The 13,827-nt window shown below is 41.5% G+C and overlaps 1 protein-coding gene across 1 annotated transcript in view; it reads left to right on the top strand.

Annotated features, from left to right (window-relative positions):
- Window positions 1-13,827, top strand: part of SIMC1 (SUMO interacting motifs containing 1) — an 89,935-nt gene that overhangs the window by 33,648 nt on the left and 42,460 nt on the right. Inside the window, exon 2 of the mRNA XM_060008352.1 lies at window positions 12,164-13,663. Within this exon, the coding sequence (XP_059864335.1) occupies window positions 12,164-13,663 (1,500 nt within the window). The remainder of the gene's footprint in view (window positions 1-12,163; window positions 13,664-13,827) is intronic.

Below are 13,827 nucleotides of genomic sequence, written 5' to 3'. Positions count from 1 at the left end.
GAAAGGAGGAACAGAAGAACAATGAACAGATAGGAAAAATAGGAAATAAATGGCATGATTATAGATATAAAAGCAAATAAGTCACCAATTAAGTGTAAATGACCCCAAAACGAATCAAAAGGCAGAGGTTGTCAGACCAGACGAAAAAGCAGTAACAACTATGAACTATTTATATGAGATGCACTTTAAATACAAAGATACAAGTACATGGAGAACAGAAGGATAGAAATACACCATGCAAACAGTATGCATAAGAAATTTAAATTGGCTCTATTAATAACAGAAAAATAGACATCAGTACAAGGAGGATTGCTGGAGACTAAGGATAAATGATAATCCTAATAATGATAAATGGGTTAATACATTAAGAAGGTATAATAATTAAAAGTGTATATACACCTAATAAACAGAATTTCAAAAGACACAAAGCAAAAACCAACTGAATGAAAAGGAGAAATGGTCAAAGCCACAATCATAGTTGGACACTTTATTTTTTTAACATCTTTATTGGAGTATAATTGCTTTACAATGGTGTGTTAATTTCTGCTTTATAACAAAGTAAATGAGCTATACATATACATATATCCCCATATCTCCTCCCTCTTAAATCTTCCTATCACCCTCCCTATGCCACCCCTCTAGGTGGTCACAAAGCACCAAGCTGATGTCCCTGTGCTATGTGGCTGCTTCCCAGTAGCTAGCTGTTTTACATTTGGTAGTGTATATAAGTCCATGCCACTCTCTCACTTCGTCCCAGCTTACCCTTCCCCCACCCTGTGTCCTCAAGTCCATTCTCTACGTCTGCGTCTTTATTCCTGTTCTGCCTCTAGGTTCTTCAGAAACATTTTGTGTTTTTTTTAGATTCCATATATATGTGTTAGCATATGCTATTTGTTTTTCTCTTTCTGACTTATTTCACTCTGTATGACAGACTCTAGGTCCATCCACCTCACTACAAATAACTCAATTTCGTTTCTTTTTATGGCTGAGTAATATTCCATTGTATATATATGTATACATGTTCTTTATCAATTCATCTGTCGATGAACACTGAGGTTGCTTCCATGTCCTGGCTATTGTAAATAGAGCTGCAATGAACATTTTGCTACATGACTTTGAATTATGGTTTTCTCGTCTGAGAAAACAACCCAGTAGTGGGATTACTGGGCCGTATGGTAGTTCTATTTTTAGTTTTTTAAGGAACCTCCATACCGCTCTCCATAGTGGCTATATCAATTTACATTCCCACCAACAGTGCAAGAGGGTTCCCTTTTCTCCACACACTCTCCAGCATTTACTGTTTCTAGATTTTTTTTTTTTTTTTTTTTTGGTACGTGGGCCTCTCACTTTTGTGGCCTCTCCCGTTGCGGAGCACAGGCTCCAGACGCGCAGGCCCAGCGGCCACGGCTCACGGGCCCAGCCGCTCCGCGGCATGTGGGATCTTCCCGGGCCGGGGCACGAACCCGCATCCCCTGCATCGGCAGGCGGACTTTCAACCACTGCGCCACCAGGGAAGCCCCTGTTTCTAGATTTTTTGATGATAGCCATTCTGACTGGTGTGAGGTGATACCTCATTGTAGTTTTCATTTACATTTCTCTAATGATTGAGAAATGCATCCTTTAATGGGTTTGTTGAGCATCCTTTCACGGGTTTGTTGGCAATCTGTATATCTTCTTTGGAGAAATGTCTATTTATGTCTTCTGCACATTTTTGGATTCGGTTGTTTGTTTTCTGGATATTGAGCTGCATGAGCTGCTTGTAAATTTTGGAGATTAATCCTTTGTCAGTTGCTTCATTTGAAAATATTTTCTCCCATTCTGAGGGTGGTCTTTTTGTCTTGTTTATGGTTTCCTTTGCTGTGCAAAAGCTTTTAAGTTTCATTAGGTCCCATTTGTTTATTTTTGTTTTTATTTCCATTTCTCTAGGAGGTGGGTCAAAAAGGATCTTACTGTGATTTATGTCATAGAGTGTTCTGCATATGTTTCCCTCTAAGAGTTTTATAGTGTCTGGCCTTACATTTAGATCTTTAATCCATTTTAAGTTTATCTTTGTGTATGGTGTTAGGGAGTGTTCTAATTTCATTCTTTTACATGTAGCTCTTCAGTTTTCCCACCACCACTTATTGAAGAGGCTGTCTTTTCTCCACTGTATATTCTTGCCTCCTTTATTAAAAATAAGGTGACCATATGTGCGTGGGTTTATCTCTGGGCTTTCTGTCCTGTTCTGCTGATCTAGATTTCTGTTTTTGTGCCAGTACCATACTGTCTTGATTACGGTAGCTTTGTACTATATTCTGAAGTCTGGGAACCTGATTCCTCCAGCTCTGTTTTTCTTTCTCATGATTGCTTTGGCTATTTGGGGTATTTTGTGTTTCTATACAAATTGTGAAATTTTTTGTTCTAGTTCTGTGAAAAATGCTATTGGTAGTTTGATAGGGATTGCATTGAATCTGTAGATTGCTTTGGGTAGTATAGTCATTTTCACAATATTGATTCTTCCAATTCAAGAACATGGTATATCTCTCCATCTGTTTGTATCATCTTTAATTTCTTTCATCAGTGTCTTATACTTTTCTGCATACAGGTCTTTTGTCTCCTTAGGTAGGTTTATTCCTAGGTATTTTATTCTTTTTGTTGCAATGGTAAATGGGAGTGTTTGCTTAGTTTCTCCTCCAGATTTTTTTGTGGTTAGCGTATAGGAATGCAAGAGGTTTCTGTGCATTAATTTTGTATCCTGCTACTTTACCAAATTCATTGATTAGCTCTAGTAGTTTTGTGGTAGCATCTTTAGGATTCTCTATGTATAGTATCATGTCCTCTGCAAACAGTGACAGTTTTACTTCTTCTTTTCTGATTTGGATACATTTTATTTCTTTTTCTTCTCTGATCGCTGTGGCTAAAACTTCCAGAACTATGTTGAATAATAGTGGTTAGAGTGGGCAACCTTGTCTTGTTCCTGATCTTAGAGGAAATGGTTTCAGTTTTTCACCATTGAGAACGATATTGGCTGTGGGTTTGTGATATATGGCCTTTATGATATTGAGGTAGGTTCCCTCTATGCCTATTTTCTGGAGAGTTTTTATAATAAATGGGTGTTGAATTTTGTCGAAAGCTTTTTCTGCATCAATTGAGATGATCATATGATGTTCATAAATATCAATATTTTCTCCTTCAGTTTGTTAATATGCCTTATCACACTGATTAATTTGCGTATATTGAAGAATCCTTGCATTATTGGGATGAACCCCAGTTGTTCATGGTGTATGATCCTCTTAATGTGCTGTTGGATTCTGTTTGCTAGTATTAGGTTGAGGATTTTTGCATCTATGTTCGCCAGTGATATTGGCCGGCACTTTTCTTTCTTTGTGACATCTTTGTCTGGTTTTGGTATCAGGGTGATGGTGGTCTTATAGAATGAGTTAGGGAGTGTTCCTCCCTCTGCTATATTTTGGAAGAGTTTGAGAAGGATAGGTGTTAGCTCTTCTCTAAATGTTTGATAGAATTCGCCTTTGAAGCCATCTGGTCCTGGGCTTTTGTTTGTGGGAAGATTTTTAATCACAGTCTCAATTTCAGTGCTTGTGATTGGTCTGTTTATATTTTCTATCTCTTCCTGGTTCAGTCTAAGAAGGTTGTGCTTTTCTAAGAATTTGTCCATTTCTTCCAGGTTGTCCATTTTATTGGCATATAGTTGCTTGTAGTAATCTCTCATGATCTTTTGTATTTCTGCAGTGTCAGTTGTTACTTCACCTTTTTCATTTCTAATTCTATTTATTTGAGGCTTCTCCCTTTTCTTCTTTTTTTTTTTTTTTTTATTTTTATTTTGCGGTATGCGGGCCTCTCACTGCTGTGGCCTCTCCCGTTGCGGAGCACAGGCTCCGGATGCGCAGGCCCAGCAGCCACGGCCCATGGGCCCAGCCGCTCCACGACATGCGGGATCCTCCTGGACCGGGGCATGAACCTGCGTCCCCTGCATCGGCAGGCAGAATCCCAACCACTGCGCCACCAGGGAAGCCCTCCCTTTTTTTCTTGATGAGTCTTGCTAATGGTTTATTGATTTTGTTTATCTTCTCAGAGAACCAGCTTTTAGTTTTATTTATCTCTGCTATCGTTTCCTTCATTCCCTTTTCATTTATTTATGATCTGATCTTTATGATTTCTTTCCTTTTGCTAACTTTGGGGGGTTTTTTTGTTCTTCTTTCTCTACTTGCTTTAGGTGTAAGGTTAGGTTGTTTATTTGAGATGTTTCTTGTTTGTTGAGGTAGGATTGTATTGCTATAAACTTCCCTCTTAAAACTCCTTTTGCTGCATCCCCTTGGTTTTGGGTCATCGTGTTTTCATTGTCATTTGTTTCTAGGTATTTTTTGATTTCTTCAGTGATCTTTTGGTTATTTAGTAGTGTATTGTTTAGCCTCCATGGGTTTGCATTTTTTACAAATTTTTTCCTGTAATTGATATCTAGTCTCATAGCATTGTGGTTGGAAAAGATACTTGATATGATTTCAATTTTCTTAACTTTACCAAGGCTTGATTTGTGAACTAATATATGACCTATCCTGGAGAATGTTCCATGAGCACTTGAGAAGAAAGTGTATTCTCTTGTTTTTGGATGGAATGTCCTATAAATATCAATTAAGTCCATCTTAAATATTGTTTAATCATTTAAAGCTGTGTTTCCTTATTTATTTTCATTTTGGATGATCTGTCCATTGTTTTGTTTTGTTTTGTTTTGTTTTTCAGTATGTGGGCCTCTCACTGTTGTGGCCTCTCCCATTGCTCCGGACGCGCAGGCTCAGCGGCCATGGCTCACGGGCCCAGCCACTCCGCAGCATGTGGGACCTTCCCGGACCGGGGCGTGAACCCATGTCCCCTGCATCGCCAGGCGGACTCTCAACCACTGCGCCACCAGGGAAGCCCGATCTGTCCATTGTTGAAAGTGGGGTGTTAAAATCCCCTACTATGATTATGTTACTGTCGATTTCCCCTCTTATGGCTGTTAACATTAGCCTTATGTATTGAGGTGCTCCTATGTTGGGTGCATAAATATTGACAATTGTTATATCTTCTTCTTGGATTGATTCCTTGATCATTATGTAGTGTCCTTCTTTGTCTGTTGTAATAGTCTATTTTAATGTCTATTTTGTCTGATACGAGAATTGCTACTCCAGCTTTTTTGATTTCCATTTGCATGGCATATATTTTTTCAGGACCTCACTTTCAGTCTGTATGTGTCCCTAGGTCTGAAGTGGGTCTCGTATAGACAGCATATATATGGGTCTTGTTTTTGTATCCATTTAGTCAGTCTGTGTCTTTTGGTTGGAGCATTTAATCCATTTACATTTAAGGTAATTATCGATATGTATATTCCTGTGACCATTGTCTTATTTGTTTTGGGTTTGTTATCGTAGGTCTTTTCCTTCTCCTTTGTTTCCTGCCTAGAGAAGTTCCTTTAGCATTCATTGTAGATCTGGTCTGGTGGTGCTGAATTCTCTTAGCTTTTGCTTGTCTGTAAAGGTTTTAATTTCTCCGTTGAATCTGAATGAGATCCTTGCTGGGTAGAGTAATCTTGGTTGTAGGTTTTTCCCTTTCATCACTTTAAATATGTCCTGCCACTCCCTTCTGGCTTGCAGAGTTTCTGCTGATAGATCAGCTGTTAACCTTATGGGGATTCCCTTGTATGTTGTTTGTTGTTATTCCCTTGCTGCTTTTAATATTTTTTCTTTGTATTTAATTTTTGATAGTTTGATTAGTGTGTCTTGGCATATTTCTCCTTGGATTTTTCCTATATTGGACTCTCTGCTCTTCCTGGACTTGATTGACTCCTTTCCCATATTAGGGAAGTTTTCAACTATAATCTCTTGAAATATTTTCTCAGTCCCTTTCTTTTGCTCTTCTTCTGGGACCCTTATAATTCAAATATTGGTGTGTTTAATGTTGTCTCAGAGGTCTCTGAGACTGTCCTCAATTCTTTTCATTCTTTTTTCTTTATTCTGCTCTGTAGTAGTTATTTCCACTATTTTATCTTCCAGGTCACTTATCCGTTCTTCTGCCTCAGTTATTCTGCTATTGATTCCTTCTAGAGAATTTTTAATTTCATTTATTGTGGTCTGGTGGGTTTTTACCTTGCTCCTTCATCTGCTGTGTGTCTCTGTCTTCTCATTTTGCTTAACTTACTGTGTTTGGGGGTCTCCTTTTCGCAGGCTACGGGTTTGTAGTTCCTGTTGTTTTTGGTTACTGCCCCCAGTGGCTAAGGTTGGTTCAGTGGGTTATGTAAGCTTCCTGGTGGCGGGGACTCGTGCCTGTGTTCTGGTGCATGAGGCTGGATCTTGTCTTTCTGGTGGGCAAGACCATTTCTGGTGATGTGTTTTGGGGTCTGTGACCTTGTTATGATTTTAGGCAGCCTCTCTGCTAATGGGTGGGGTTCTGTTCCTGTCTTGCTAGTTGTTTGTCATACGGTGTCCAGCACTGTAGCCCTCTGGTCATTGAGTGGAGCTGGGTCTTAGTGTTTAGATGGAGATCTCTGGGAGAGCTTTTGCCATTTGATATTACGTGAAGCCAGGAGGTCTCTGGTGGACCAATGTCCTGAACTCGGCTCTCCCACCTCAGAGGCACAGGCCTGACACCCAGCTGAAGCACCAAGACTCCGTCAGCCACATGGCTCAGAAAAAAAGGAGAAAGAAAGAGAGAGAGAGAGAGAGATAAAATAAAATAAAGTTATTGAAATAAAAAATAAGTATTAAAAATAAAAATATTAAAAAGTAATAAAAAAAGAAAGAAATAAAGAAGAGAGCAGCCAAACCAAAAAACAAATCCACCAATGACAACAAGCACTAAAAACTATACTAAAAAAAAAAAAGAAAACCGACAGACAGAACCCTAGGACAAATGGTAAAAGCAAATCTATACAGACAAAATCACACAAAGAAGCATACACATACACACTCATGAAAAGAGAAAAAAAAAAAAATATATATATATATATATATATAGATATATATAAAAAGGAAGAGAGCAACCAAACCAATAAACAAATCTACTAATGATAATAAACTCTAAATACTAAACTAAGATAAACATAAAACCAGAAACAAATTAGATGCAGAAAGCAAACCCTGAGTCTACAGTTGCTTCCAAAGTCCACCACCTCAATTTTGGGTGATCCGTTGTCTATTCAGGTAGTCCAGAGATGCAGGGTACATCATGTTGATTGTGGAGATTTAATACCCTGCTCCTGAGGCTGCTGGGAGAGATTTCCCTTTCTCTTTGTTCGAACAGCTGCTGGGGTTCAGCTTTGGAACTGGCCCCACCTCTGCGTATAGGTCGCCTGAGGGCATCTGTTCCCGCCCAGACAGGATAAAGGAGCAGCTGATTAGGGGCCTCTGGCTCACTCAGTCCCGGGGGAGGGAGGGGTACTGAATGCGGGGCGAGCCTGTGGCGGCAGAGGTTGGCATGATGTTGCAACAGCCTGAGGCTTGCCGTGTGTTCTCCCAGGGAAGTTGTCCCTGGATCACAGGACCCTGGCAGTGGCGGGTTGCACAGGCTCCCTGCAGGGGAGGTGTGGATAATGACCTGTGCTTGCACACAGGCTTCTTGGTGGCTGCAGTAGCCACCTTAGCATTTCATAACCATCTCTGGTGTCCACCCTGATAGCCGCAGCTCGCGCCTATCTCTGGAACTTGTTTAGGTGGTGCTCTGAATCCCCTCTCCTCGTGCACCCTGAAACAATGGTCTCTTGCCTCTTAGGCAGTTCCAGACTTTTTCCCAGACTCCCTCCCTGCTAGCTGTGGCACACTAGACCCCTTCAGCCTGTGTTCATGCAGCCAACCCCAGTCCTCTCCCTGGGATCTGACCTCCTATGCCGGAGCCTCTGCTCCCAGTCCCCACCCGTCCTGGCAGGTGAGCAGACAAGCCTCTCAGGCTGGTGAGTGCTGGTCGGCAGTGATCCTCCGTGCGGAAATCTCTCCACTTTGCCCTCTGCACCCCTGTTGCTGCGCTCTCTTCTGGCTCCGAAGCTCCCCCACCCACCCACCCCCCATCTCCACCAGTGAGGGGGCTTCCTAGTATGTGGAAACTTTTCCTCCTTCACAGCTCCCTCCCAGAGGTGCAGGTCCCGTCCCTATTCTTTTGTCTCTGTTTTTTCTTTTTTCTTTTGCCCTACCCAGGTACGTGGGGAGTTTCTTGCCTCTTGGGAGGTCTGAGGTCTTCTGCTAGCGTTCAGTAGGTGTTCTGTATGAGTTGTTCCATATCTAGATGTATTTCTGATGTATTTATGGGGAGGAAGATGAGCTCCACATCTTACTCCTCCGCCATCTTGAAGGTCTCTCCCCTGGACACTTTAATACACTTCTGTCAGTACTTGATAGCACAACTGCATCCCCTCAAAGGTGAAGAAAATCAAAGATCCAAAAGCTACTATCAGCAGCCATGACCTAATTGGCATTTATATCCAACAACTGCAGAATGCACATTTTTTTCAAGTGTACAAGGAACATTCAGCAAGTAGGCCATGTGTTAGGACATAAAATAAGTCTCAGTGTATTTCAAAAGATTGAAATCTTACAGGGTTTGTTTTCTGACTATGGTGAAGGTAAGCTTGAACTACATGATAATAAAGTGACTGTGTATTAAAAATTGTGGGATGGGGCTTCTCTGGTGGCGCAGTGGTTGAGAGTCCGCCTGCCGATGCAGGGGACACGGGTTCGTGCCCCGGTCTGGGAAGATCCCACATACCGCGGAGCGACTGGGCCCGTGAGCCATGGCCACTGAGCCTGCACGTCCGGAGCCTGTGCTCTGCAACGGGAGAGGCCACAACAGTGAGAGACTTGCATACCGCAAAAAAAAAAAAAAAAAAATGTGGGATGAAGCTAAAGCAGTACTTACGGGGAAATTTTTAGCTTTAAATGCTAATGTTAGAAAAGAAAGATTTTGAAAATCAAGGTATCAGCTTCCACATTAAGAAGCTAGAAAAAGAAGGGCAAATTAAATCCACAGTAAATAGAAGGAAGGAAATAATAATGATAACAATAGAAATAAAGGGAATGGATGAAAAATCTGGTCCTTTGGAAAGATCAGTCAAATTGATAAACTTCTAGCTAGGCTGATCAGGGGAGAAAATGCAAAGGATACAAATTACCAATACTGGGAATAAAAAAAGAAAATTGGGGATAAATCTATACAGAATATAGAATTAGATAATAAAGGACTGTTGTGAACAACTTTATGCTAATAATTTTAATAACAAAATCCATAAGTCACAGAACTAACACAAGAAGTAGAAAATGTAAATAGCCTTATGTCTACTAAATTTTAACTACAAAGCAAATTTCAGGCCCAGATAGCTTCACTGGTGATTTCTATAAACATTGAAGAAAGATATGGTACCAATCCAACACAACCTAAATAGAGGGGGTGGGAATAGCTCCCAATCATTTTATGAGGCCAATTTTATTCTGATAGCAAAACCAGTAAAAGAAATTACAAGAATAGAAAACTGTAAACTAATATCCCTCATAAATATGCAAAAATTCTTAACAAAATATTGATATATTAAAACAATATAGAAAAAAATTATACATCATAACCAGTGGAGTTTTCCATAGGATTAATTTAACATTAGAAAATCAATTAATATAATTTTTGATATTAATAGTACAAAGGAAAATCATAAAATATCTCAACAGGTGCAGAAAAATCATTTGACTAAATTTAACAACCATTTCCAATTAAAACTCTCAGAAAACGGGACTTCCCTGGTGGTCCAGTGGGTAAAACTCCATGCTCCCAATGCAGGGGGCCCGGGTTCGATCCCTGGTCAGGGAACTAGATCCCACATGCATGCTGCAACTAAGAAGCCACAACTAAACATGCCACAACAAAGATCCTGTGTGTTGCAACTAAGACCCAGTGCAGCCTAAATAAATAAATAAATAAATTTTTTTAAACTCTGAGAAAACAATGAGAAGAAGGGAACTTTCTCAACATGATATGGGGCATCTATGAAGACAACACAGCTAACGTTATACTTAATGATGAAAGTCTCAGATGTCTGCTTTCAGCACTTCTGCTGAGAATTATACTAGATGCTTTAGCCATTGTAATAGTTAAGAAAAAGAAATAAAAGGCATGCAGATTGAAAAGGAAGAAGTAAAACTCCTCTATTTGCAGACATGATTTCTTATATGGAAAACACTAAGGAATCTACAAAAAAAGTTACCTGAACTAGTAAGTGAATTTAGCAAGGTCAGAGGATACAGGGATAATATACATACATAAATCAACAGCATTTCTATATACTAGCAATGAATAATTGGAAAATGACAAAAAATTATTTCCATTTTCAATATCATTTAAAAACATCAAATTCTTTGGGATAAACCTTTTTGGTTTGTACAGATGAATTGGGGATATAAGGGAGAAAACTAATAATTTAACTTGGGACAAGAAGTGATCTGGAAGAATTTTCGCACACAGTGATATCTGTGCTGAGTCTTGAAAGACAAGAAACTTCCAAACAATCAAAGGGATAATAATCACTCCAGACAAAAGAAAGAACATAAGCAAACATAAAGATAGAAATACTTGAGAAAGCATGGCACATTTGGGGATCTGAAGTAGTTCTGTGTGATTTGCGCACACGAGGAGGAGAGTAATCACGAAGAGGCTGAATTATGAAGGGCTTTATGAGTCTTTACTAAAGCATTTGCCCTTTATCCTGTAGCTCATATGGTGGGTTTTAAGTGAGAGAGACATGGTAATGTTGCATTTTAGGAGTTGGTGATGGAATAGGAGTTGAATTCAGACCTTTGCAGCTATTTATGTTGAGTTCAGCTAGCAGTAGAGAGGCAGTGATACTGTATGGCTGCTTCTTAGGAATGAGGCATTAGGTTTCACCAAGCAATCCCTATTCCAAGATGAGGTGCATTCCAGCTTCTCACTTGACCCACCCAGGATCCTGTGTCCTGCTTTGGTGCCGTTGACAGTGGTGACCATCACATCTATTAAAAGAAATAGCACGGTAGCTGTAGTAGCAGCAAGAGCATTGCTAGCCCAGCAATTAGTACCCGACATAGCAGTGGCAATGGTACCCAACCAAGTGAGGAGACACCTGGAAGGCAGAGCAATATTTTTCCTGGCTCATGACACAGAAGTTGTTTACAGTACCTCTGGCTGGCATCATCAGGCTTTGTGAACTGCCTAATCATTTTGCCAAGGAATGGGGGTGAATATAGGAGGTTTTTTGTAATTAATTTAGGCTCACACTTAGAATGGTTAGTTTTATAACCCTTAGTGTATTATTCTCCATATCTGACTATAGGCTGACTATACATTGAATGAAGTTGTACATTCCTAGGCCCTAACAGGGAAAGAAGGAAACAGGCCTGGGTTTGAATGTCTGTCTCTGCTACATAACTGTATAATCCATAGGTAAATAACCTAACCCCTCTGAACTCTAGTTTCCCCATCTGTATAATGGAGATGATAATGCCTTCCTGACAGGGTCATTGTGAAAATTAAAGATGTGTGAAAGCACTCAACACATTCTTAGCACAAAGTAGATTCTCGTATTAGTTTCCCTTCTTTAGCTTCTGTTGTAGGTTATCCTGTGTATTTGCTTTTCCAAACAAAGTTTGCTTTTTACTTTGACTTAAGGTTGAAATCTTCTCTACTACTCCCCTGTCCACCTTGGATCATAATACATTTCCCCCTGTGTCCTCTGTTATGTGCTTGTGGCATTTGGATAATTTAAGAAGGTATAGAAATTGGCAGCTTTGACAGAGGAAAATTTTGGCCAAAAGAAATAAACTAACACTTACGTTATATAAGATATATAGGGGCTTCCCTGGTGGCGCAGTGGTTGAGAGTCCGCCTGCTGATGCAGGGGACACAGGTTCGTGCCCCAGTCCGGGAAGATCCCACATGCCACGGAGCGGCTGGGCCCGTGAGCCATGGCCGCTGAGCCTGCGCGTCCGGAGCCTGTGCTCTGCAACGGGAGAGGCCACAACAGTGAGAGGCCCGCGTACCGCAAAAAAAAAAAAAAAAAGATATATAAATTGTCAGTGAATTGAAAAAGTAAAATAGTTTTATCATTAAAAGCTAAGCTTTAAGTCCTCTTAGATAAAGCTAAGACCCCTACTTGACCTCTTATCTTCTCACAATCCTTCAACAGGACTTCATTGACTTAACTAGAGAAACCAGACCAAGGGCAAAGGATCGCAATGGACTCTGTGTGATTGACCTAACAGGATCTGAGGAAGAAAATAGACCTATTGCCACTCTTGACTTGACTCTAGAACCCGTTGCTCCTTCCCAGAAAGAGCCAGCCAGTCTTCAAGCATGTGCCAGCCTCTCCAGCAAAGAGGTGATGGAAGGGCGGGTAGACAGAAGCTCTCGGCCTGCAGCACGGAGAATCATTAACAGTGATCCTGTGGATTTGGACCTTTTGGAAGAAACTGCATTTGAAGGTCCCCAGCCCCCTGTGTCCATCAGTGGGGGCTCTGTTTATCCAGGAGAGCCGAATTGTAGCTCAACCATATTCAAAGGTGACCTCGGCTTCTTGGCAAGCCTACAGCTATCTTCAGATATTCACTCCCTCCCTGCAACAAGCAATAATGGTAGCCGTAGCAATCAAAGGGCACCCTTGCCATGCCCACAGCAAGATGTGCCTTGCCCTCCACAAGCCTTGCCATGCCCACTGAGAGCCTTGCCATGCCCACTGCGAGCCTCACCATGTCCACCACGAGCCTCCTCATGCCCACCACGAGCCTTGTCATGCCCATCACAAACCATGCAGTGCCAACTACAAACTTTGCCTCCCCCACCTCAAGAAGGGCCATGCCCTCCTCAAGATGTGCCATGCCCTCAGAATGTGGCATGCGCTCAGCAGAATATGCCAAGTCCACCTCAAGACTCATCATGGCAACTTCAACACTCACAAAGCCCACCTCAAGACTCACTGGGCCTACCTCAAGATGTACCAGGCCCACCTCAAAACATAACGTATCCACAAGATGTGGCACACCTGAAAGACATGCCACAGTCACCAGGAGATATGCTACAATCATCAGGAGACATGCCACAATCATCAGGAGACATGCCCCAGTCACTAAGAGATGTGCCACAGTCACCAGCTGATGTCCTACAGTCACCAGCAGATGTGTCACAGTCACCAGCCAATGTACCACAGTCACCAAGAGACACGCCACCGTCACCAGGAAGTGTACCACATTCACCTGGAGAAATCCCACACTTATCAGGAGATGTGCTACATTCACCTGGGGACATGTCATGCTTGCCAGAAGACATGCCACACACACTTAGAGACTTGCCTCATTTACCAAAACTCAGGCCTGACTCTCCGCAAAATGATGTACAGAACCATGACACCCCTATGGATGTCTCAGCTCCATCCTCTCCAAGCTGCTCTCCCAACCCACAGTCTGAAACTTCCTTAGAGAAAGTTCCTTGGCTCTCTGTCACAGAAACTCCAGCCAGAAAAGAGATATCACTGTCAGAGCCTGTCAACCCCAGATCTGCCCAGGTGCAAGCACGAACACCACAAGGCGGGTTGTACAACAGACCATGCCTGCATAGACTGAAGTACTTCTTACGACCTCCGGTGCATCACCTCTTCTTCCAGACACTAATACCAGATAAAGACACAAGAGAGGTGAGATAACATGTCTTCCCCTGGGGATCAGGTGTCCTTTGTATAGGCCTAGCATGACGTTAGTATGCTACAAGGAGTCCATGCATGAGAGGACAGGCCCAGCTGAGTTAAGACATTTTTATCTTTCTCCCACTGTGGAACCATTCAGTGTAGAATCAGATCTG

The sequence above is a fragment of the Delphinus delphis genome, chromosome 3 (genome assembly GCF_949987515.2).
Source record: "Delphinus delphis chromosome 3, mDelDel1.2, whole genome shotgun sequence".
NCBI classification, from domain to species: Eukaryota; Metazoa; Chordata; class Mammalia; order Artiodactyla; family Delphinidae; genus Delphinus; species Delphinus delphis.
The sequence above is the reverse complement of the archived record's forward strand: the minus strand, read 5'-3'. Positions and strand labels throughout refer to the sequence as shown.